Here is a 27218-nt window from a genome sequence, read left to right as displayed (position 1 = left end):
TGAAGCAGCACCTTCTCTAGCATGCTGATCAACCTCTCAATAGCAGAGCCATCCTGACTCACAGCTGGCCTCTGCTCATGGTCAGCCAAACAAGGAGTACCGTTTGTGCTAACCTCTGCCTTATTCACATAGACACAGTTACCCGTCTGTGGAGGAGACCGGAACCCCTTACCCAGGTGATACTCATCCAGTACCTCTTGAACTTCACGAGCGGACCATTTATCACATGTTTTGGTTCTAAAAATAAGAGCCAAGTCCCTGCAGGGGCAGTGTCTGATGAACATGCGTGCAACCTCAGCCAGGGGCACAGACGAGCACTGGGTGGAACTAAAATGTTTGTGCAGAAGTCTGTAGATAGCTTGTGGATTACGCTGGACATCAATTCCACCATTCCTCACACCAAATTTCACAACATCTTTTGCCCTGCCTCTCAGATGCATCAAAATCTCCTCAGCTTGGTTTTCTGGAAGAATGGCACTCTTCTTTATGTAGCTCTGCATGGCTTCCTGCCACTCATCAACAGACAATGAGTCCGAACTCTCCCCCCGAAACACAGGTGAATGAATGCTTTATTGGCCATATGCAGGTTGCCCCACAGAGGAATAGGACCCCCCCCCCCCCCCCCCCCGACTTATACACACAACAACAAAGACATCACATGGGAATACAGTCGGAGATCGGCAGCGTTGGGAGAATAACACTGAAAAAAATACACAACAATGGGAAAAGTACAAGAGGAAAAAAAGAGACCTCTTCACACGCTGGGCACCTATGGGAGGACAGCATGAGAACAGGAAACAAAAAAAACTCCTCTGCACAGAGAGCACATTAATGTCCACATCACAACATCAGAGCACATGACAAGCCACAGGGGATGGATAGGGTGGTGGGGGGTAATCCGAAGGAACACAGCAGTCGTCCTGCACCATGCTATCATTTCAGCGCGGCACACAGACCTGCTGTCTTCCCCCGCAGGAACAAGCATCGAAGGCGTTTGGAAGGGAGGGGGATGAGTGCGTGCTTATCAGTGTAAGTGTGTGTGTGTGCGTGTCCAGAGTTCAGCTGAGACAGTGTCCTTCGGCCTATCAGGCTAAGTAAACAGTCCTCCAGCCGATCCAGGTGTCCTTCATGGGATGGGAAGAATAGTCATCACACAGTCGTTATCAGGGAGTTGTTTTGGTGGGCTCCAGCCTTGGGCCTGAGCAGCTGGCGCCATGGTGTCCAAATGTAGAATATTGTTGATTTCTCCTTTATGCGAGCAGCGAATTTAGCACTCTGACACTGGGGCCTCGATTTCCCGTTGGAGCGCTGCGAGCCTCCCCATGATGGTATCAAGCTTCTGTTCCGTGGTGTTGTCATTCTTTTGATTCTGAGACCCCACAGCTGCAGTGAGCCGTTCTGCGATGTTATCCAACTTCCGCTCAAGGGTGTTATTGTGAGCAGGCCCCTCTCTGATGTATCCCATCATACGCTCAATGGTGTTAGTTTGAGTCTTCACGGCAGCTGTAAGCGTCTCCAAGGTGTTGACCATGCTGCGTTCGGTGTGGGAGGCCGCGCCTCGTCCCATCGCTTCAATTCCAGCGGTCAGCTTAGGGGGGGTTTGAACAGCTGGTTCCGCTCTCTTATTTCTCCGATAAGTCAGGGCCAAGCCAGCTCCGATCAGCAAGAACCCCGTTATCATGGTTCCGAATAGGTAAATATCCTCAGCGTCCTCGATAGACAGTCCCGCCAGGCACAAGATCCTCCAGGTCTGCCACCCATTCATCGTGTATCCGGCAGGGAAAGTCCCTCCAGGGCACTCGGGCTCTCCCGAGCCCAGACTTCTCGTTGAGAAGAGGGTGTCAATAGCATTCAGAGACCAGTTGATCAAATCCATAATTCTCTGTTAGGTTTTAGAGAACGACAGTGAGAGACTGTTCCAGGGAAAAGTAATGCACACGAGACAAGACAGGACACAAGAGGCTAAGCAGGGAAGATAAGGGGATGGAGGAGAGGAGAAAAAGTGCGACCGCCTTCACAGAGAGCCGAAGAGAGAGGTGGGTCTTTAACCTGCCGTGGAGCCACCAGCTGGACTTGAGAGAGATCTAGTGAGCGGCTGGAGGGGAGATCTGTTGTTTCATGTGTCACCTCAGGACATGTATATGTAGTAGATGCAGGGCTCAAAGTGTGTGGCGTAGTCAGGTGTGACAGAATGCTATCAGCCAGGCGTTGCCCAATTTCCTGCACAATGTCGCTCATTTGGTCGACTAGACTCACATCAGTTACTGGGGGGTCTGAGGTAGATAACTTAGTGCACTGTACTGACTGCGACTCAGCCACAAGCTCACAAGAACTATCTGCTGCTCTATGCCCCACCCGACGGTCACCCAGTGAAAAAGGAACAGTTGTGAACCCTCTGCCCCTACCCACAACAAGGGGAGTCACATTTGGGGTGTCATTAGAGTCACTTAGATCCATATCTAGCAGAATATTAATAGAGCTAAGGTGGACTTAATACAATATGGCAATATACAAAGCCAATATAAAAGTATGTCCAACAGTCCCCAAAGTTTGATTCCGTTACCCAACAGACTAAACAATAAGGAAGCTGATGCTCCACGATGATGCTGCGACGAGAAGACACCAGCCCGATTCAGCAGCGTCACGAACGAGTCACGGCACCAATGTGACCTCTGTGTAGTGTCTTCTCTGGTCTGCATTCACAACAAAAAGGCAATGGTTAGAATGCTCTCTTTTTAATGTCGTGGGCAATCAGCACAAAACCTCGCAGGAATCCTCCATTATTCTGAGGATTACATTTCCACTTGCAATGTGATCGTATAGTAGTAAATTTATACAACCAAAATAGAAAAACTTCAACACCATTAACATTGCATGTTAAGTTTCCCAAATGAAAGGAATATAGAAATATATTTTAAATCTGTACATGAAACAATGTAAATTCTAAACAGTGTGGCACAGTCACATACCTGCATTCACAACAAAAAGGCAATGGTTAGAATGCTCTCTTTTTAATGTCGTGGGCAATCAGCACAAAACCTAAATGGGAAAGCGACAACAGAGTTAGCTAACTATGCTCCCATTTTGTTTCCTCTCCTCCCAATAAAGAAATCTCACATAAACGTGCACTCAGTTCAACATAAAGACTGGAGAAATGACCCGCAACGAATGATGTATAAACAACAAAAATAATCGGGTCAGACTGTATTACTTTAACAGCCTGCGATATGATTTTTCCTCCCCACGACATTTGCGCTTTCCTTACCTCGCAGGAATCCTCCATTGTTCTGAGGATTACCCAGAATCCCTTGCCCTTTGTGAATATTGCAGGGTGACTTTTTTGACAGTAGGTGGCGCCAATGTCCCATTTAGCGGGATTTAACTTCAACTCTATTTAACTATGTTACATATATATATATATATATATATATATATATATATATATATATATATATATATATATATATTTTGATAAACAAAAAAAGTGATGTTCCAAAAATGTTGTAATGGTTGCACTAAACATAGTTGTTGCATTTTGAGTACAGAGAAGAGAAAAAGAAATAGAATTAAAATATAAAAAATATAAAAATATAGCTCATTCACCAGCAGGGCCTTCTTTTATGCAGTGATATGAAAAAGAAACTTCAATCAAATGTGTTGAACGGAGAAATGTGATAAACTAAATATTATATAAACTAAAAGGACAGAAATCTCTGTAAAAATGTAAGATAAGAAAGTAAAATATCTCAATAATCTAGGTAATATAACTATAACAAATTATTTTTGCTTTTTACTTTCTGCCTCTGATAAACCTCCATTAAGCATGACTATTTATATTGTATTTTCAGTCTTTTTCAGTGGTTTGTCTAACAGCCCAGTTTCCACAATAAAAACTTTTTATGTTTCTCAGGAGGACTTTCCACTCTTCCTCCCCACTCCAGAGAATACCACTTTGTGAACCAGCTGATGACCTGGACTGAAGCTCAGAGTTACTGCAGAGAACACTTCACTGACTTGGTCACCATCTACAACAGCAACATCAACCAACTGCTTTTCTCAATTTCACCAAGGATCAATAATTGGGCTTGGATAGGACTCTATGATGATCGTTACAGCTGGAAGTGGTCCATGGAGGGAAAACTTTTTTATGTTGGCAGTACACATGAATTTTTGATCTGGGCTAACGGCCAACCAGACTGTGTATATGCAAAGGAATACTGTGTGGCTCTTCAGGGACAAACACAGATGGATGATAGACCCTGTGGAGATTCTTACCCTTTCCTGTGTTACAATGGTAGGAAAAAGATTTGTTGCCATAGTGACCCTAAAATTTCACGATATTCACAACATGTTTTTTTAAAAAATTCTTTGTTTCTTTTAATCTTTCACAGCCAAAAACACAAGTTACATCTTAGTGAAGGAGAGCCGCTCCTGGTCAGCAGCTCAGTCGTACTGCAGGACATACCACACAGACCTGACCAGTATAAGAAGCAAAGAGGAGAAATCCAACATCACGCTCACTTTGAATGGATCAGGGGTTCAGTATGTGTGGATTGGTCTCTACAGGGATCCCTGGGCCTTCTGGTCTGACAACACAACCTCCACATTCACTAACTGGCTGTCTGGTCACCCTGATAACTACGGTTCACTTGAATACGGTGGAGTACTAAATTTAATGTCAGGGAAATGGGCTGATGGCTACAATACCGCCAGACACTATCTTTTCTGTTTCAGAGGTGAGGTCCAGAATGCAAACACTGTAAGATCCTGTCATCATGTAAAACACTAATGTTTGTGTTGTTATATGTGGTTCATTTTTAGCAGTGACAAAGCAAACAGTGCTGAAAATGAAGCTTCAGTCAGAGGCAGACATGCACAGCACAGAGATCCAGCAGCAGGTTTCACAGCAGGTCAGCAGTTCAGTCACCAACACAAACTTGACACAAGTTCAAACTATGCTTCATGTTTTTCATCATCTGCACATTTTGTCCAGCTGTCAGGCCTCATGCTGTCAGGACTGACAGACTTCAGGATTCGTTGGAGGAAAGTCCAGAGTTACCGTGACGACCAGTCGAAGAAGCAGGATGTGGACGGTGGCTGCAAAACTGAAGTCTGACTGGACTGAACCACTTCATGTGTGAAGTTAATAACATGCTGTGCTGAGCTGTCTCATCCTTTGAATCTTTCAATATTTCAGAGTGTAAAGTTCCACCAACAGCTCATTTGTTCAGCTGCAGTTGTAGTTTGGTAGAAAGTCTTTAATCAGAGGTCCACTCACTAGTTTTCCTGACAGGCTCTAGTCTCTTGCTTTGTTTTGCAGTGTCTCTTTCAACACTTTAGACTCTGTCCTTCTGTGGACGTCACTGCACAGGCCTTGTCTGTGTGCAGTTTATTAGGATCCATAGTTCTGTTTCATCTGACAGCAACCTCTGCTGACTTACACAAATGATTGAGAAGAAAGTGAGGAGGTCAGGGGGGACAACAAAACATTGTACTGTTTATGTCCTGTTTCTACTTCTGCTGTTTAATAAGTGTAACAGCCATGAATGAGACCATAACAGTCCCAAACCTTATCTGATAGAAATTTGGTTCATCGCTTTCAATGGAGTGCAGTTTCAAAGCATGCTGGATGTCCTCGTATCTGTCATTTTAACTTGACTGCCACTCTGTAGGAGCAGACAGAGGCTACGTTCACACTGCAGGTCTTAATGCTCAATTCCGATTTTTTGATCAAATCCGATTTTTTTGTCTGCTCGTTCACACTACAAATAAAATGCGACAGCAAACGTGCTCTAGTGTGAACGCTCAAAGCGGCCCGCATGCGCAAAAGAAGATGTCACACACAACGCGCTCTGTTTAGACCCAGAGCAACAGTATTGTTTGACTGATGGCCCTTAATATAAAGACTTCGGACTTTACGTTTCCCAATTTTTGCTTTAAGTTGTTTTGTTATTTACATAATAATGTAAATAACCTAATAATGATCCTTATTGCTGTTTAAGAGAGGAGCGGTGCTTCAAAGGATAGCTGCAGATTTCTGTCAGAATCTGCAGATTAAACAGTACAAATAAAATGTTTACGTTGTCTTCCCAACAGTTTCACTGACATCTACACTGGATGGCCAGGAAGCGTTCGCGATGTCGTATCGGGCGCTTCTCCGGCGCTGATAATTGGCTTCAGTCTTGTGTCGGTGACGTAAAAGACGGATTTAATGCAACTTGACCGTTCAAACAGCAGTCGCTTTCTAAAACATCGGATATGTATCGGATTCAGTACCACATACGAAAGTGACCCAGATCGGATTTGAAAATATCGGATTTGCGCCGTTCACACTGTCATAGCATGATCAGATATGGGTCGCATAGGGTCAAAAAAATCGGATTTGATGCGCTTTCGCCTGCAGTGTGAACGTAGCCAGAGTCACAGAGACCTAACTGTAGTAAGCAGAGCAGGTGATGGGTAAAGCTTGTGCTGGTGTTACCATAGTTACTGTTGTGATCTTAGTTTCTGACTTGTATTTTCTCCTGTGTTAACATGTTTGTCTACTTTTGTGTTTGTAGCTTTCAGCTTTCTTCTAGTTATAATTTAAAGGGTTTTTACGTGTTCAGTTTTTTTTATTTCAAGTAATAAAACAGCTATTTGATTGAAAACGATGCATCGATGTGGGCAGGTATACAGAAAGTAATATAAACCAAGAGATACATATTTTAAAATTTTATTGCCTTGTGCGGCTCCTTTTCTTATTCAATAATTTGACTATAGAATATTCACATCTTGCCCACACTGACAATTTGGGTTGTTTCATTAGCTTGGCTGGAGTGAACTCATGAAAATAGGGACTATTTTTCTATTATTAAGTGAATAAGTACTTTGTGGATTTTTACACTAAGTAATAAATCATGTAACATTGTTCCAGATCCATGACCATAAATATTTTTGATGCTCAAGTTTTTTGTTTCCTTTTTTCTCTCTCTGTAAGGTTGAGGTTAAAATTAGAGATGGACCGATCCGATATTACGTATCGGTATCGGTCCGATACTGACCTAAATTACTGGATCGGATATCGGAGAAAAATAAAAAATGTAATCCGATCCACTAAATATCATGAAAGCACCTCACAAAACTTGCAACTCGCCTCAGAACGTTAGCACGTCGGAGCAGTATGCATCACGTGATAGAGCGGCTGTGGCATGCGGGACCTGTCGGTGGTCTGGATAGCATGTGGAGCTTAGCTAGCAACCCGGCATTTCATCTCCGACAAAGTTATCCCCGAGAGAAGTAAAGCAAGTGTGTAAGTCCATCTCTGAATGTTTGTAAAGCATTCCTGCGTTAAGCTTAACGAGCGACTGCCTCTCCTGCTGCTACTTCAATCATGAAACTGCTTAATGATCAGCTGATCGGCTTTTCTGTCGGGAGTCCGTCTCTCTTGTTTGTTTTTGGCCCACTTTGCACCAGAAAGAGGAAACCAGCGGCTGAACAACAGCAGCACGTTTAAGCTTGATAAGCTGTTGTTAGAATTTATTTAATATTACTTTCTACACCAGGATCTTTTTCTACGTAGCTGACGGCTGGTAACTGTGCAGGGGCGGATCTAGCAAAGTTTAGCCAGGGGGGCCGATAGGGCATTAACAGGGAAAAGGGGGCACAAAGACATACTTTTCTTTCTTATTCTCATTTAAAATGTCGAGCTTTTAATAAATAATTATCCAAATCTTACACCCAAAGTTTTAATTTGATGTAAAAGGAATAGAACTCAATTACTGTATATAGTGACTATTAAGTCTGATATATATACCCTAGTAAGCTATAGTACTTTTTCCTTTGGGAAGGTACCATCTGTGCAGTCTGCAATTTTGTTGAAGAAAGATGTTGAATCTATTTAATATTTCTTGAAAAATAATTGATTTCTGTGCATTTTTTTTCACACTGCATCAAATTAAGGTTGATTACGTTGATTAAGCATCATGAGGTGGTGCGTGAGGGGTGGTTCCCTATTTTTTATTTATTTATTTTTGTTGTTGCTGGGAGTTGGAACCCTATTAGTTAGGTTGCTTAATATTTACGCTAAGTACTCTTTAAAATACCAGAATAGGGAGGATGGTGTAGGTTTAAGTTTATTAGATTGATCAGTATTGCTGAACTATGAAATATTTTTTTTTGCATACAGGTATAACAGAATAGCTTTAGTGTAGTTGTTGTTTTAAACTTGAGTATGAACTTATATAAAATGCAGCAAGATATTAAAAAAAACAGTTTTGTTGATTAAAAAACACTATATCGGATTCATATCGGTATCGGCAGATATCCAAATTTATGATGTCGGTATCGGACATAAAAAAGTGGTATGGTGCCATCTCTTGTCCGATCCTGAACTAAATTATTGGATCGGATATCGGGGGAGAAATAAAATGTAATCCAATCCATTAAGTATCACAAAAGCACCTCACAAAACTTGCGACATGGCGTAACCCGGCTCATGACCTTAGGAAGTCGAAGCAGTGTGCGTCACATGATAGAGCGGCTGTTGTGTGCAACACCTGTTGGCAGTCTGGATGTTTACTTCCCACTGAAAGCATTTGAAGTCTCGCTAGATGCTGCCATACCGGCATTTCATCTCAGAGTACAGTAGGCTATCCCAGAGAAATAAAGCAAGTGTGCAAGTTCATCTCTGAATGTTGGTAAAGCATTCCTACTTTAAGCTTAACATCCAGTATATGGAGCTCGGATGTCTGTGCGTTGTTGTTGCTAAGTCTGACTGTACGATGGACAGACGTAAGTTTTGCAAAATGCAGTGTTGCAGGGTAAACACTTTCGTGGTTCGGAAAAAAAACCCCATGAAAAACACTTTTTTCATACTTGTTAAGTTTTGTAGAAAAATGACAAAAAATTCAGTCTCCACTGGGCCGATGGTGATTTTTGTTTTTATAGGCAGATGTGATTTTGTTTTTTATTTATTGGAAGGGGAATCTTTTGTAGCAATGAAAGGCGGTGGATTGGCCAATTCGTCATGTTCGACTCTGGGCTGGACCAATTACAGCCGAGGAGGTTGGATGCACCTTGCTTGGGCTCTGAAAGCAATCTTATCACAGACAGAAGAAAATGGTATTGAGCTGCACAGCTGCCTCTTCGTCCAACATGTTCTCTCTCCCAACTCGTCAAATGTGTGACGCATGGTCAGGCTTCCTCTGCTTCACCTATCGAGCTCCCTAAACGTTGTTTATTGACGACAAGATATTGCCACGGAAGAGCCTGTTGTCCGTATATTTATACATTTTCGAAATCGCATTGTAGTGACGTATACTGAACACAATAAATTATATAATGTAAGCAACTACCTGAGAAACAGCAGATACATTAATTATAGGCTATTACTTTTGTATGGTTTATTGCATTTATGGAGGGAGTGATGTATGCTGGGTAATGGCACGGCTAGTGACTGGGTGACTTTATTCACCCGCTTCCAGGGGCGGATCTAGAGAAGTTTTCTTAGGGTGGCAAAGAAATCGAATTGGGTGGCAAAATCAAAGCCTTTTTTCCCCCAAACACATATGCAGGTGGTTACATATGGTTAAAATGATTCAAATGCAGTAAGTATACACGTTTTTCATATACATCCCATGCTACAGACAATAATTAAGTTATAGACTATATATAGTCTATAACTTAATTATTGTCTGTAGCCCACATGATTACACACTTTAGTTACATAAAACATGTGAGTTTTGATGTTATGTACTGCATAGCCTGTATAATAAATAAATATGTAGCCCAATAAGTATAAAATTCAGAAAGCTACACAACATGGGGCGGTTCATTTACAAACACAAGTCTAACTTAAGTTTCACTGTTTTTTGTTAGAAAATAATCACATTATTACAGCTTAAATCACACAATGTCAGAAATCTGCACTGTCATGAACAAAAATTTAAACCTAATTTTTCATGATTTGTTGGATGAACCTACTGAGGTCTGAAATACAACCGGCCATTTTTGACTCCTTTTGAGTTTACGTTTGTATTATTTATTATTTGTATTTCCCCCTCAGATTGTTTCATTTTATTTAACTTATTTAATTAATGCCTTGTTTGGTATCTTTTCAGCTCAACTGAATTTAGTTGTTTTTTTCACTGGCATACTGCATTAGTATTACTGATCTGAAGACACACAAAGAACTTAAAATCCTAGTTGTATTTTTTACTATAAAAAAACCCACAGACAGAAATAAACCCTATGAATATATATATATCGTCAGTGCCATTAGGATGAAATTATTGTGTCACCAACATTTAACGTTATACATATAACTTTAACAGCCTCTGTAAACTAATATCCTGGCTCACTCAAAGCTGCCGTTTTCTCTGACAGTTTCAATCAAAATTAGAAACGCTGCTCTGAGACTGAGAGAACTAATAGTGCTGCATGTTGTGCAGTTAGTTTCCAAAACACGTTATTCATGGTTACATATAGTTTTAGACTGATGTGGGCCAAAGCCTAGCATAGCCTGTAACGTTATTGTGACGGACACATTTTATGAGTGAACTTGGCTTTAAGTGACTTACAGGTTTCTTTGAAGAATACTTTGTTATATCCAGGTTCTTCCTCTTTGCTGTATGTAATGTGTATCTGTATGTAATACCTGATGACAAATGAATGACAGCTTACACAATAAACAGATACGAGTGTGATGATGGAAGTAGAAACACAGCTGAGACAAATGAACAAAACGCCACAGGGGAAGTAAAACTAAACACACTGCACAGGAAACACAAGACTGTCAAAATAAAACAGGAACATGGTGAAACCTGGACTGTGACAACAGGAGCTTGACACAGGGGTTGAGAAAAGGCAGACACAAGAGGGAGTGAGGACACGAGAGAGAAACGGAGAGAGACATATGTTGTGGAATTTTTATAAATAGTCTGCAACACGGAGAGAGCTGTGGTCAAGCTATTTATTACTGTGTGCAGGAAAAGGGATACACACATCAATACAACACAGGTCTAAGTTATTAGCACTCTGACCTGGGGCATCGCAGCACACCTTTCATAACATCGCACAAACTCTGTGTATCTTTCAGTTACAACAGTCTTTTGTCCAACCCCCGCTGTTGCTGAACAGACTCCCACTATCTTTTCCCAGGGCAGCACCTGGCGCTGGCTCTGAGCTTCATCCTTCTGAGCAAAGCGGTTAGCAGATAACAAAGTGAAACATTGTTAGGCCTAGCTAAGCTGTTTTTTATTTCACGAGGTCATACTGACACATACACAAATACTTTATCTAAGCATGAAAAGGTTACACAAAAAACATACAGTGAAATTCTAACCACATAAATCTAAATGTGAGGGCTAAGTCGAATTTCCCATCACACGTGACGGGCTGGGAAAACATGGAATGAAACGCAAGGAGGACAGAAAATGGAGACAGACACAAAGACGTAACTGGGATAAACAAAGGAGAGGGAGACTTTAACACAGGGGGAATGACAGGCTGACACACTGAAGACCCAACACTATGAACAACTCAAAATACTGAGTCAGTTGACCCTGAACCATGCCAGTTTCATCTTCATTGTGTACAGCACTGGATACTGTGGCTCCTCTGAAGGAGAACGCCTTAAATCATAGGAATTTCACTCCCTGGTATAACTCACGAACCTTAAAGCAGATAATTCATAAGCTGAAGATGTCTCAGTAATGCAGAAGATCTTCATTTAGCCTGGAAAAAGAGAATGTTGCTCTATAAAAAGCCCTCTGTAAAGCTAGCTCCTACTATTCATCAGAGATCGAAGGGCACTGATGACTGGACAGAAGCAGTGATATCAGCACATGGCTCACATCATACTTTAAAGATGAAATATTCCAAAAATATATATTTGCCCACTGCTTGTGTGAAAGAGGCAGGAACTTGTAGAGAAATCTGCTGTTAAACCAGACCACATGAGCACATCTGTACATGACAGGCTGTATTCACACTCATATTCCTGTGTATCATGTGTCACTGCATGTTGCTTATTATGACACACTTCGGTGGTTAGAGTCGTATTTTCGTCTCTGCTATACCTAGTGCCTCCTAACTACATTCAGACATTCATACTCCAATGACCAACTTACCCAGGGATACTTTTTGTTTTTTTGCCTGTCCCATTTGACTCTTTTGCATCAGAATTATTGTCTAAAGGCAAAGAAAGATGCCCAACGGATTTACTTTACCAAATTGACCATCCCAGCCTTGCTGTAATGGTCCATTTGATTCACCTTTTATTGTTTATTTTATTTATTTTTATTTTCACTTGCTAGATATTGGACAGACTTGAATCAGGAAAAGAAAAGGGAGAAAGGAAGAGGGGGAAAAACAGCGGAGAAGCGACAAAAAAAACCATATATCGATCACCTGGATCACCTGTTGAGAAAGAAAAAAGAAAACAAGCAGAAGAAAACGAGAGTAATAGAATAAACAACATCACAATGATATATGGGAATATGACAGTAAATACTAAATATTAAACATTATTGTGCAGCACATAAGATCGACAGCGCACAGTGTGCTTTGAGGTAGGAGCCAAAAAGGGTGTAGTTTGTGGGTGTGATCACCCGTGTGTACACCTGTGAGCATGGACGCGCTTGTTTTTAAAAGGTTGCTTCATGTAATGATCTGCTAGAGGGTGTGGGGGGGGCCACAGCCCCGTCCTCCAGGGCATGAAGCAGGGATGGAGGAGGCAAGGCAAGTTTATTTGTATAGCACAATTCAACAACAAGGTGATTCAAAGTGCTTTACAGAGACATTAGAAACAAAAACAAATAAAAAGCATGATTTAAAATAGATTAAAACAAGCAAACAAACAAAACAGTATATAAAATCAAAAATCAAAAGTTTTGAAATTTAAGCTTAAGTGCGGTTTTGGTGCTTTATTTAAATGCAGCTGAGAACAGGTGAGTCTTCAACCTGCATTTAAATAAACTGAGTGTTTCAGCTGATCTGAGGCTTTCTGGGAGTTTGTTCCAGATATAAGGAGCATAAAAGCTGAATGCAGCTTCTCCGTGTCTGGTTCTGACTCTGTGAACTGATAAAAGACCGGATCCAGATGACCTGAGGGATCTGGAAGGAGATCAAGACTCCAGACATCCAGAGGCCCCCAGAACACAAGAGACCAAGGAAGACCAACAGAGGGGCAGCTGCGCCACTGTCCCAGAAAGAGCTGAGGAGAGTCCCAGATGAGGGCTCACTCAGCAGCCGCGGAGCAGAAGCCAGGGGGGGTTGCAGTGACGCGCTCCACCGGCAGCCAGCTGCGCCAGAGTGACCGAGAGGCCGAGGGCACCCCACCCCCGAAGGGGCCCGAGCGAGCCCCAGACTCCAGGCCCCGATAAGCAGCCACCAAGGAATGAGCCGGTGTGTACCTGGGCGCCCACCACCGGACATAAAGAACCACTAACGCACCGATGTCTAAGGGAGTCCGCCACCGGCAGGGGAAGTGGTGGGGGGAAGATAGGCCTCCAAACCTTGGAGGGCCTGAGATGTCCCCAGAGAGGTGGCGTCTGATACCCAACCTGACATATAGACACAGACATACAGGCACACACAGATACAAACATCCATTCCCACCCTCATGCTCTCATATGCACTTACTCCACACTCAACCAACGTGGAGACAGACATAAAGAGACGCTGTACACACGATCACACTCCCCAAGCGTACTCTACCAACCGGGTCTAGGTACCCTTGCCCCTGGAGGGGGGAACTGCACCCAGACCCAGGTGGTGTTACCCTTTTCCCTGCGGTGGGGGGAGGCAGACCGCCCTGACTCCACAGCAGCAGGGAGGCCCCACACTCCAGACCGCAGTTGGATGGCCAACTCCTCCTCCTAGCCCCCCCGCTCCAGCAGGTCGCAGAGAACGGGGGTGAGAGAAGACTCCAAACCTCCCTCCACCCGCTCATTGTAGTGTTGATGCATGTGTGTTCTAAGGTGCATTTAAAACCCAGGAGGGCATGGAGCTACCTGCCAGAGAGCAGCAGGTAAGCGCATGGTCCCTCCTGCTAGCCCTCAATGTCTACATGTATTTAAAACTGAGAGGTGGGCAACGATGCCAGGGGTGAGGTGTACACCCTGATGGTCTTTTGGAGTCCGTGTATCGTGCCCACCCCCAAGATCCTATATGTATGTTTAATGAGGGTGTGAGTAATGTGAATGTCTAAGTTGTGAGATAAAATTGAGGCAGAGGCAGCCAGAAGGGGACAGAGGGGGGAGGGGAGGGGGGGGGGGTAGCCTCCTCTGCACCCTGCTGACATACCCCTACTCCAAGGCCCTGCATGTGTGGGTGATTGTAGTGGAGCGGGAGGAGGGAGGCAGCTGGAGATGGGGAGGGAAGGAAGGGAGAGGCAAGTGACCCCTCCCTGGGGCCAGCTCCCCCGCTGACCCCAGTAGGCACCCCCATACTCTGCCACCCACCAGGGAAAGGGGGCCCAGGCCCATCCGGACCGGGGCCCAGAACAGCAGCGCCGCCTGGCCCCACAGAGCCCGGGACAGTCCACCCAACCCCACCACAAGAGCTTCTGGCTGTGGCTTAATTAAACCAACAAAGAGCCCCAGAAAACTCATGATGAACAATATTTTTGTTTTTTAAGCAAAAATTCCTTCATCACATCTTCAATTTTAATATTTTATGTTTAATCACATTTAATGGTAATAAACAGCATTTCTGCTGTAAGCAGAGAGAGCAACAGCACAGTGGATCAAAGCTGCAGATGATGATCACACACACCTCAAAGCTTTGAAAACCCACCTGAAGACTAACTGTGCTGACTGTTCTCCACGGTCACCAGACCTCAGACCCACTGAACATTTAAACTCTGAACTTATCCACCTTTTTAGCTCATGATTTAAACCTTTGACCACACATTTTAATCTAAAAATCAAGTCTTACTGTCTATTTACAGTTAGTTTTTTATGGTTATCGATCAGCCTTAATAAACACCTAGATTTAGATTTGTCTCCATGTCTCAGCATTTGGACCACTGCTTAACATGATCTGCGTCCCACAGCAGTGAAAGGTTAAGGGCCAGCCATAAGGGGTTCAGCATCCAGGGTAATGGTGACACTGAGACGGTCGATGGCGATGACAGAGACCGTGAAGGAGGCGTGAGCGGTGGGACGTGCAGGACAGCAGGGAAAGAAACGATAAAGAAGGAGAGCAAGAAGCCAACAACACATGAACTGAGGCAACAATGTCCCTATAGTAATCTTAACATTGCATTTGGGAATATTTCATGGTGCGTGGAACTTTCTGGGATGTTAGGTGACTGTGAGTGACAGAGAAAGGAGACCAAACAGAAAGGATGAGACCACACCAGTGAGTTACCAGTGATGGACATAAAGTGCTGATAGTGGCTGTAGGAGGGAAGAACAGGTCGCTGATGGAGAGCAGCAACATTAAAGAGTATAAAACAAACTCCATACGGACATGAGAAATCATAAACGACACACCTGTAACTGCTTCAGAGATGCTATATCTGTATTATCCACGTAGCTCTAGTGCATCACAGCCACAGTCCTTCAACAATGTCACAGATATAGAGGTTGGAGAATATAGTGTAGATGCCTGTGAAGTATCATGAAGTCATTATAACCCAGGATATAGTGCAAGGATGTGCTCTGATGTCAGTACATTTCCTCCTTTATAGTTTTAAGATGAAATATTCAAATTCAAAACAAATATATGGTTCACTATTTCATTGACCTGCATGTGGAGAAATCTGTTGTTAAATCAGAACATATATCTGTACAGGACAGGCTGCGTTCAGACTCATATTACTGTGTATCATGTGTCACTGCATGAATATTTATTTATATGTTTATGTTTCTAACACATTTATGTTCATTCGCACATGAACATATTTATTTTATGTATTTTTTGTCTTTTAACTTCCACTTGTTTACACTGTAAAAACTAAATTCCAAATAGATGGTTTGTATGCAGCATCTTTTCTGCTCTACCTGAGCACACAACAGTGAATACTAAAATTATTTTTGACTGTGTTACCACCAGTTGTTTTGCTGGTAACTCTAAGACTCCACTGACTGAAACTGGATGAGCAGACAAGATGGTGATGATCCAGAGCAGCTGGTTTCAAGAGATAAAGCCTGATCACATACTCTATGAAAACAAGGTGAGTTTAATATCACGAGTGATTTCGTTTTTCAAGGTATGGATCATATTTTAATAATGAACTGCTTATATTTCATCTGAAAGCAGTTAACTTCTTGTTAAATTCATTGATGCATAGGTAGTGTTTTTTGGGCACTTTTGAGATGAAATTATTTGCAGTGTCACAATAATGCTATGCTTTTTATTAAGGTTCGAGGGTTCTTCATTTGTCACATGCATAGTTATACAAGTATAACACACAGTGAAATGTAGCCTGACACGCTCCTCGACATGTGCAAAAATGGGGGGGTAGAGGAAGAACATTATATATATATTAATATATAGTATATATTAATAAGTGTTATAAAGTCATATAGTGTAGTATTAAGTGGACACAGCCCTGAAAAATAAAGGCATGAGACCATGTGTCCTTGGGGAGTAGAAAGCTGCAGACTCTCGCTCATGTTTGCCTGGGAAAATGTAGATAAGAGGGACCATCTCTAGTGGAAAGTTACTGAGACACTGTTGTTTAGACTAGAATGAGAGCTTCTGTAATGAGACGGTCAGGGGCACATCGCCATTTTGAGATCCGCGACAGCGTGTCATGCAGGACGCACCTCCCTTCTAGAAGTAATGTGAAAGAGAATAAAAGTGTGAAATGGTGTACTGAGCAGTGTTTTGTCTTCCATTGGATGCCTCTGAGGAATCAAAAGAACTTGGTGAAGTGTTGGTACTTAACAGCACACACATAACTCTACATGTATTATAGGAAAATTATTAATGATAATGCACAGTAGATCTGACCAAAGTCTACCTCTGTCCTTTCTTGCTGGTTTTCAGTGGTAGAAACAGTGTACACATCTATTAAAGTCATTTTCCACATTGGTTTGCTCAACATTAAACATTGTAGTTTTATTCGGGTTATTTTTAGCTTTGAAAACAACCAAAGAAAACTTTTAAATTTCTCCTATCCTGTCTTGTCTGCTTGGATTTAGGAACTGTGTTCACAGGCCAAGGTTTTTGCTTGGAAAGTGACGGTGCTCTCATTTTCAAAGACTTCAGTATTATTAGGGCCATTATGGCCACATCCAAATCTTGGCAAATAATACAGAAAACAACAAAACAACAAAAAACCCTACTAAAACAACCAAGTGTCCAATAAAATGCCAGCTTTATGTAAGCTGCGTCAGACTCATTGACTATCTTTCCTCTAAACTTTCAGCTTTGTGGAGCTGCTGTCACACTGTGCCTGGGATTTCTGAGATGACCCTAATCTGAAAAGCACAGAGTCGCTGCTTTCAGAAACCATTGAAATTTTTCAGGTGTTACAGACGTTTAAAGACAGTTGGATGATTCCTGTCTAAAGCCAGCGACTGGTTAGGATTTAGAGGCTTAAGCATTCCCATCCCTGAGATTTATTAACAACCTGTACAGTGCCCTGAATCATGGAGAACCATGCCTGAACTTATTTGCTTTTTTCCCTATTCAACAGCTTGATTTTCCTAATGGTTTGCATGCTGGTGAAGCAGAATCATCTTTGTGTAACCTTGCTTATGTTTCTTTAAGCATTGAGGCACGTCATTTACAGAATTCCTGGTTTTAAAGAAACAGGTATGGTCACATGGCCAAAAATACCACTATATTAAGTTTTGGTAGTGAACTACAAAGCTACATGTTGTTATGTTTTGACTCTCTGTCTGACTTTCATCTTCTCCTGTGACACTATGCCTTGGATTTCTGAAATAACCCAAATCTTACTGAAAAGCACAGAGTTGCTGCTTTCAGTTTTTCAGGTTTTACAGATGTTGTTTCCTGTCTAAAGCCAGCGACTGGTTAGGATTTAGAGGCCTAAGCATTCCCATCCCTTAGGTTCATTAACAAACTGAATCATGGAGACACAGACTCCATAATCCTTTTTGTTTTTTTTCCCTGTCCCGTTTGGCTCTTTTGCCATCAGAATTATTGTCTAAAGGCAAAGAAAGATGCCCAACGGATTTACTTTACCAAATTGACCATCCCAGCCTTGCCGTAATGGTCCATTTGATTCACCTTTTATTGTTTATTTTATTTTCACTTGCTGAATACGGGACAGACTTGACTGGGGGAAAGAAGGGGAGAAAGAAAGAGGGAAAGAGAAACAGCTGAGAAGAGGGACGGGGGAGAAGGGCAAAAAACAAAAACCAACAGAATGGGCAGAAAAAAAAAAGAGAAAAAAAATGCATCTATCGATCACCTGGATCACCTGTTGAGAAAGAAAAAGGAAAACAAGCAGAAGAGAACAAGAGTAATAGAATAAACAACATCACAATGATATATGGGAATATGACAGTAAATACTAAATATTAAACATTATTGTGCAGCACATAAGATCAACAGAACACAGTGTGCTTTGAGGTAGGAGCCAAAAAGGGTGTAGTTTGTGGGTGTGATCACCCGTGTGTACACCTGTGAGCATGGACGCGCTTGTTTTTTTAAAAGGTTCCTTCATGTAATGATCTGCTAGAGGGTGTGTGTGGGGGGGGGGGGGGGGGGGGGGGGGGCGCGCACAGCCCCGTCCTCCGGGGCATGAAGCAGGTATGGAGGAGATCAAAACTCCAGACATCCAGAGGCCCCCAGAACACAAGAGACCAAGGAAGACCAACAGACTCCATAATCCTTCCCCACTTGTTCCTCCTAACAACTATGTCTGTTCCGAGAATGACGTCTGAGCTTATTTGCTTTTTTTCATATTTAACAGCTTGATTTTCCTAATGGTTTGCATGTTGGTGAAGCAGAATCATTTTAGCGTAACCTTGCGTGTGTTTCTTTAATCACTGAGGTGCCACTGCAAAAACATTTGATGACTGTTTTGACTCACAAAGCCTGTTGCCCCACAGGTTTTATAGAAAATATCTGCAAGTCCACTTGTTACCTTTTTGAAAATTACAGATACGCCTACTTGAAGATATCAAACATTTATGTATGTTTCTACAGAGAGGTCACTCCCTTCTGGTTTCCTCATTTGACAGTAAAATATATGAAAAGACCAAATACAGACCTTCTTAAGAGCCAACTTCAGTCCACAGATGCAAAGATAAGCTGTCAGGTAAGTTATGCATCATTAATTATAAAATTATATTATTTTGTATTTTATATTCTAAACATTATTCTAAAACTTAGAAATGATCATTTAAACCATTTTAAAGACACGACAGATTTTACATGTTTAAAAAGTACTGGATATAATGTTTTTGGACATGCATATAAACTGTGTTTAAGGCACAGGTTAAAAACTGGTTAAGGACAAATCAAGGATGTGATCATGTATAAGTTGTATAGTTTTAATCTTTTATTTGGGAACAGAATGGTGTGTATGTGTGAGTTTGGTGATGGAGTTTTTATTATGAATGAATTATGATTTTTTTATGAATTATGTCTATTTTTTATGTTTATGGACAACAGATGGAAATTAGCCCTTGGCTCTAATCTGGTATGTTTACATTCATGTAATTTTTTACATTTATGTTCATTAACATGCACTGTCCTAAATAAAGAAATGAAATTAAATATACTAAGAAACTTAGACTGCAGATAAGAAATCTTAAATAAACATCTTTGGTAATAAATATGGTACAATAATAATCATGATTATATCTGTTATACATAAGCAGAGAATGGAAGAAACCTGTTTACTGGTCATCCTGCTGCTCTCAGGTCAGTAATATTAATATCTTAAACATTTCAAATATATCCTATAAACACATTGAGACAGACTGATGTCATTTGGGTAATCAAATTACATGCACATTTTTAAAAAATGTATTTATTAACACATCAACCGCAAGCACCGGGAGAAATTCTTTACCTCCTAATACCACAATACCTGCATTAATTTTCAATTATGTTGGTTTTTTAAAATCATTAAATTTAGATTTTTTGAATGACTGTTTGCAGCTATTTCTATGGTAGCTATTGAACTAACTAGTTTTTAATGTTTAATGCTGATACATGGTCTGAAGAGCTTGGAATGCAAAGCATCTGGACTTCTTTGAGTTGCTTGAAGACGTTTCACATCTTATCCGAGAAGGTTCTTCAGTTCTAGGGTCAAATGATGGAGAGTCCCCAATTAAAGTCATAGGGGAGGGTCCCCCAAGGGGGTCGAGAACCCCCTATTGATCCTCTACCTAATCGCACGAGCCAAGGTGTGAAAACGGGTGTAGGTCACAATCAGCCAAGGTGAAGCCGCTGTCAAAACCTAGCCCCACCCTATCATGTAATTTCCTGAGGTCAAAAGGCCAAGGATGAGAGTGGGCGTTAAGGCATCTGGGAAAGGATCTCAAAACTGGATTATAGATGGCAGACAGTTGGTGTCTAATCTTCTTTTCTGTGACCCCCTTGGAGGACACTCCCTTAGGACTTAAATCTGGGACTCTCCCCCATTTGACTTTAGAACTGTAAGAAGATTTTCGGATGAGAGGTGAAACGTCTTCAAGTAACTTAAAGAAGTCCAGACACTTTTCTTTCCAAGCTCCTTAAACTACGATGACCTTCACTTCTTTCCCTCCTCATTGTTGCATAAGCATTTCTTTTTTTAATTTATTACATAAAAAGCACCTTCACTAAGTTAGCTGACTGATTTCACTCTATAATTGATACAATGCTTATCCTGGACATTGACGAAGTAGGGTTCAGAACTAATAATACAAAGCTACACCAAACTTCACATACCTCTTATGTCAGTAGGTTGAACTAGCTCACCGTGTACTCCTTGTGAACTGTGAGTGTCTATAGCGAAGGTGAACAACATTAAGGCTACATATGTTGGTCAGAGCTACTTACCGCATGTTTTTTCCTTAGTCCTGACTAAAAAGTTATGGTTGAAGATGCAGAGTTGGGTTTTACTCTTCTGCTTGTTGGTAAATGAGGACAGTGCCAATGTCCCTCCGTTCCTTCTGCTAACTGTGTTAGCATAGCAAGATAACTGTTAGCTAAATGTTACTTTTAGGTATTGCATTATCTTTTTTATTTCCTTAATTGTCAGTACTTGAAGGCAGCGGTTCTCAAACTTTTCACAATGAGTACCACCTCATAAAATATATGGCTCTTGAAGTACCACCCTTATGACTGACATTAAAGTACAGTAGTATAGGCCTATTTAACACCATATACAGTTTACATGAGACAATTTCATATCTTATATGAATGTTATCACTTGTCACATCTTCTTTATGGCAGTTAAAATAGATAATCATAAAAAGTGTACCGCATTAAAATATTCACAGCAGGTGGGATATCCGATCTTTAAGCGATGACGTGATTAAATCATGTGAATCCTGCTTCCAGTTCCAAACTACTAAGTTTATTAAGGCTGTTGTGTTTTTAACATGTTTTAATGCCTTTTATCTTGTTCTCTTTAATCTGAACAAGACCCTAAAAAAAGCACAACATTATATACCAACTAGCCCAACTTCAGTAACCCTACAAACACCACTGCTGTTTAGTTTTCTGTCTTCACGTACGTTGTAATTTTTGCTGTGGTGGTTAAGCTCCAAGATTGTTGGCTTCATGACCCTCCTTCGTGGTTTGGGGACATCAATGCTCAGTTTGCTCTTCGTGGCATTTCAGCTGATGACACAAAATACATCTTGTGGTGGCTTCGCTGGATCCACTGTCCACCAAACTTTTCACAATGAGCACCAATGTGATAACCCTCCATGACCCCACTGATTATCTGTGGGCCTCCAACTCACGGATAGTGGCTGGGATCACAGCACTGCGGAAAAGGGCTCTTTTTATTTACCATCAGCATTTTGGCAGCGTTGTCTGCCGCCTTGCAGTTTTAAGGTTAAATATAATGGGGTCGGCGGACGCGCCCGCGTATCAAAATCAAGATGCAGCGCGTCAGAGTCTCCATTTCAACTTGGGTTGAAAGTGCGGACTTCAAACTATATACCATTTTTTGAATTATATGATAATAAAATGATAAAAAATACACGCAATGTTTTTTTCTGAACAAAACAGTGGTGTTTACAGCGGGAAGAAGGGTAAAAACTGCGTTTTCTACAGACAGCGCTAGCAAACACTCTCCGCTTGTGAGTGAAAAAAGAAAAAGAAAATAAGCCCCTTCCCCATTGGTGTTAGAGTTTACTATGTCAGCCAATCAAAAAATGATAAGGCAACATGTGGCACTTGGTTGTTTAGGGAGAAGGGGAAGTTTTTAGGAGTGACACCGGCGACGGAAAGCGGGCGAGCAAAAGACAGAGAGAGAGCGAGTTTTCACATGTGAGACATTAGTGACGTTTAGCGTGTTTGGAGGCTGTAGTTAGCTCCTCCTGCTGTCAGACCTGCAGGGTTTACGCCTGTGCTGTTCTCCTCTGTCTTATACTGAACACAAACTATTTTTTTGGACTGGCACAAATAATTTGTGTGCCTTCTTATTTGATGCAGCCCAGCTGATTGTTCTGGAAATAGATTTAAATGGTTATATAAAAAACTGAGGCCTTGGCTGCATTTGTAGGTCAATAGTACCAAACAACTTTGGTGTTTGCAAAACTTGTGCATAATTTTTAGAAATGTACAATTTCTATTTGTATTTCAAGTTACCGTATTTTCACGACCATAAGACGCACTGTGCTAAAAGGCGCAGTCTCAGTTATGTGTGCCATTACTGTATTTAACACACACATAAGGCGCACTGGATCATAGGGCGCATACAAGTACCGTATGCGTATTTAAAAATAAAGCGGGAGCAAACCTGAGTTCGGTACCTTACTCACATTTTTATTACCAGTAATCGTCATCATCAACAACACACAAGCATACAAGTGTGCGTATTTAAAAATAAAGCAGGAGCAAAACAAAGTTTGGTACTCACATTTTTATCATCAATCAAACCCATCGAAGTCCTCATCCTCTGTGTCTGAATTGAACAGCTGCGCTAAATCTCCATCAAACATTCCAGGTTCACTTTCTTCACCGTCAGAGTCACTTTCCGTGCCGTGCGGCTCCTCGGAAATGATGCCGGCTTTTGCGAAAGCTCGAACAACAGTGCCAGCAGCCATGTTAGCCCAAGCATCTACAATCCATTGGCAAATTGTGGCGTAACTCGCCCGGCGCTGCCTTCCACTCTTGGTGAAACTGTGGTCTCCATCGGTCATCCATCGCTGGATGTGTTTGTCGCCGATGTGTTTGCTGCAGTAGGAGCGGAAGATGGCCAGCTTTTCCTTATAATCCGCTGGAAGTTGCTGCGCTACCGTAGTCCTGGTCCGGATGGAAAAATGGCACCGTTTCATAAAAAGTGAAAGTGAAACTGCTTTTAGCCGAATGGTGACCGTCGAAACGCTTCTCCCTTTAGCGTTCTCATTGTGTTCTCTACTACGTCCTCATTACAACACACAGGGCGCACTGCGCTATAGGGCACGCCGTACTTTTTGAAGAAAATCTAAGACTTTTAAGTGCGCCTTATGGTTGTGAAAATACGGTATGAAAATAATTCATTAAACAAGTTTGTTGGTTTTACAGTAAAAAATATAACTTTTTTCTACTCGGATTTTGAATTCTTTGTCTGAATTTAGATCAACTATGCTCATATAGTATGACAAAATGAAAAAATAACTCAAATTTCAGATATTTGAGGTTGTGCTGAAAATACTGATACCAAACACGGACAAAAAAACATATTTTAAAGGTGAAATATAGAGGTAAAATCAAAAGTAGTCAAAAAGTAGCCAATTATACCCTGGACCCCAGAGGGTTAAGCTGTTAAATTTACTAGTACTCAACAACTGAGGCAATCGTTTGCGTTAATATTGATATGTTGTGTGAGATGTTTTTTGAGCATTAATGTCTAGATCTTTGAATTTTGGACAATTAAGAAAGATTACAACAACTGGGAACTATTACTTACATTTTACTACAGTTTTGAGAAATTGAAATTCTGTTGGATATGTTGACCAACAATGTATATGGCTATTTGATCTCTGTCCCCATGTATGTTATAATGTTGTAAAGTTCCTTCTGCAAAATCTCTGTACATCACCAATTAAAACTATATATATATATATATATATATATTTTTTTTTTTTTTGATAAACAAAAAAAGTGATGTTCCAAAAATGTTGTAATGGTTGCACTAAACATAGTTGTTGCATTTTGAGTACAGAGAAGAGAAAAAGAAATACAATTAAAATATAAAAAATATAAAAATATAGCTCATTCACCAGCAGGACCTTCTTTTATGCAGTGATATGAAAAAGAAACTTCAATCAAATGTGTTGAACGGAGAAATGTGATAAACTAAATAATATATAAACTAAAAGGACAGAAATCTGTAAAAATGTAAGATAAGAAAGTAAAATATCTCAATAATCTAGGTAATATAACTATAACAAATTATTTTTGCTTTTTACTTTCTGCCTCTGATAAACCTCCATTAAGCATGACTATTTATATTGTATTTTCAGTCTTTTTCAGTGGTTTGTCTAACAGCCCAGTTTCCACAATAAAAACTTTTTATGTTTCTCAGGAGGACTTTCCACTCTTCCTCCCCACTCCAGAGAATACCACTTTGTGAACCAGCTGATGACCTGGACTGAAGCTCAGAGTTACTGCAGAGAACACTTCACTGACTTGGTCACCATCTACAACAGCGACATCAACCAACTGCTTCTCTCAGTTTCACCAAGGATCAATACTTGGGTTTGGATAGGGCTCTATGATGATCGTTACAGCTGGAAGTGGTCCATGGAGGGAAAACTTTTTTATGTTGGCAGTACACATGAATTTCTGATCTGGGCTAACGGCCAACCAGACTGTGTAAATGCAAATGAATACTGTGTGGCTCTTCAGGGACAAACACAGATGGATGATAGACCCTGTGGAGCTTCTTACCCTTTCCTGTGTTACAATGGTAGAAAAAAAGATTTGTTGCCATAGTTACCCTAAAATTTCATGATATTCACAACATGTTTTTTTTTTTAATTCTTTGTTTCTTTTAATCTTTTACAGCCAAAAACACAAGTTACATCTTAGTGAAGGAGAGCCGCTCCTGGTCAGCGGCTCAGTCGTACTGCAGGACATACCACACAGACCTGACCAGTATAAGAAGCAAAGAGGAGAAATCCAACATCACGCTCACTTTGAATGGATCAGGGGTTCAGTATGTGTGGATTGGCCTCTACAGGGATCCCTGGGCCTTCTGGTCTGACAACACAACCTCCACATTCACTAACTGGCTGTCTTCTGAGCCTGGAAACCTCTATTCAGTTGAATACTGTGGATCATTTAATTTAATGTCAGGGAAATGGGGTGATCTCAACTGTGGTGTCAGAGTCTATTTTTTCTGTTTCACAGGTGAGGTCCAGAATGCAAACACTGTAAGATCCTGTCATCATGTAAAACACTAATGTTTGTGTTGTTATATGTGGTTCATTTTTAGCAGTGACAAAGCAAACAGTGGTGAAAATGAAGCTTCAGTCAGAGGCAGACATGCACAGCACAGAGATCCAGCAGCAGGTTTCACAGCAGGTCAGCAGTTCAGTCACCAACACAAACTTGACACAAGTTCAAACTATGCTTCATGTTTTTCATCATCTGCACATTTTGTCCAGCTGTCAGGCCTCATGCTGTCAGGACTGACAGACTTCAGGATTCGTTGGAGGAAAGTCCAGAGTTACCGTGACGACCAGTCAAAGAAGCAGGATGTGGACGGTGGCTGCAAAACTGAAGTCGGACTGGACTGAACCACTTCATGTGTGAAGTTAACATGCTGTGCTGAGCTGTCTCATTCTTTAAATCTTTCAATATTTCAGAGTGTAAAGTTCCACCAACAGCTCATTTGTTCAGCTGCAGTTGTAGTTTGGTAGAAATTCTTTAATCAGAGGTCCACTCACTAGTTTTCCTGATAGGCTCTAGTCTCTTGTTTTGTTTTGCAGCGTCTCTTTCAACACTTTAGACTCTGTCCTTCTGTGGACGTCACTGCACAGGCTTTGTCTGTGTGCAGTTTATTAGGATCCATAGTTCTGCTTCATTCTGACAGCAACCTCTGCTGACTTACACAGATGATGGAGAGGAAAGTGAGGAGAGCCAGAGATCTGCTTGAGGAGGTCAGGGGGGGACAACAAAACATTGTACTGTTTATGTCCTGTTTCTACTTCTGCTGTTTAATAACTGTAACAGCCATGAATGAGACCATAACAGTCCCAAACCTTATCTGATAGAAATTTGGTTCATCGCTTTCAATGGAGTGCAGTTTCAATCATGCTGGATGTCCTCGTATCTGTCATTTTAACTTGACTGCCACTTTGTAGGAGCAGACAGAGTCACAGAGACCTAACTGTAGTAAGCAGAGCAGGTGATGGGTAAAGCTTGTGCTGGTGTTGCCATAGTTACTGTTGTGGTCTTAGTTTTTGACTTGTATTTTCTCCTGTGTTAACATGTTTGTCTACTTTTGTGTTTGTAGCTTTCAGCTTTCTTCTAGTTATAATTTAAAGGGTTTTTACGTGTTCAGTTTTTTTTATTTCAAGTAATAAAACAGCTATTTGATTGAAAACGATGCATCGATGTAGGCAGGTATACAGAAAGTAATATAAAGCAAGAGATACATATTTAAAAAATTATGGAAATATGGGGTTTTGAGGGTTTTTATTGCCTTGTGCGGCTCCTTTTCTTATTCAATAATTTGACTATAGAACATTTACATCTTGCCCACACTGACAATTTGGTTTGTTTCATTAGCTTGGCTGGAGTGAACTCGTGAAAATAGGGACTATTTTTCTATTATTAAGTGAATAAGTACTTTGTGGATTTTTACACTGAGTAATAAATCATGTAACATTGTTCCAGATCCATGACCATAAATATTTTTGATGCTCAAGTTTTTTGTTTCCTTTTTTCTCGCTCTGTAAGGTTGAGGTTTATGTTGAAATCAGAAGTTTTCAAATGTAAAAGGCCTGAATGTGATTTCTACAATCTAAAAAAGAGCAGCTGTAGTGGAAACAGGAAGGTTGAGAGAAGACAGCTGACTGAAAACTCCAGAGAAACTTATACATGTTTAGTGCTGGGAAGTATTTTATACGCATGTTGCAGTTATGCTTTGTACT

The 27218-nt window shown here is 41.1% G+C and overlaps 2 protein-coding genes across 3 annotated transcripts in view; both read left to right on the top strand.

The window, feature by feature from the left end:
- The window catches only part of LOC113017787 (putative C-type lectin domain family 20 member A), a 134975-nt gene extending 128028 nt beyond the window's left edge, over positions 1 to 6947 (top strand). Inside the window, exon 6 of the mRNA XM_080299325.1 lies at positions 5469 to 6947. The gene's annotated coding sequence lies outside the window, so the exon portion shown is untranslated. The remainder of the gene's footprint in view (positions 1 to 5468) is intronic.
- LOC113017734 (putative C-type lectin domain family 20 member A) overlaps positions 1 to 26992 on the top strand; it is a 38621-nt gene extending 11629 nt beyond the window's left edge. The window contains exons 1-5 of one of the 2 annotated variants that reach the window (XM_026160842.2): positions 19788 to 19833; positions 24644 to 25027; positions 25126 to 25470; positions 25556 to 25644; positions 25728 to 26992. In XM_026160842.2, coding sequence (XP_026016627.2) covers positions 19794 to 19833; positions 24644 to 25027; positions 25126 to 25470; positions 25556 to 25644; positions 25728 to 25859 — 990 coding nt within the window. In that variant the 5' untranslated portion in view covers positions 19788 to 19793 and the 3' untranslated portion in view covers positions 25860 to 26992. Of the gene's footprint in view, positions 1 to 3910; positions 4295 to 4391; positions 4737 to 19787; positions 19834 to 24643; positions 25028 to 25125; positions 25471 to 25555; positions 25645 to 25727 lie in introns of those variants that run through there. The other variant, XM_080299324.1, reaches the window with a different exon arrangement.
- The last annotated feature ends 226 nt before the right edge of the window (positions 26993 to 27218 follow it).

Source organism: Astatotilapia calliptera, chromosome 3, assembly GCF_964374335.1.
Source record: "Astatotilapia calliptera chromosome 3, fAstCal68.1, whole genome shotgun sequence".
NCBI classification, from domain to species: domain Eukaryota; kingdom Metazoa; phylum Chordata; class Actinopteri; order Cichliformes; family Cichlidae; genus Astatotilapia; species Astatotilapia calliptera.
This window is presented reverse-complemented; position numbering and strand designations above follow the sequence as displayed.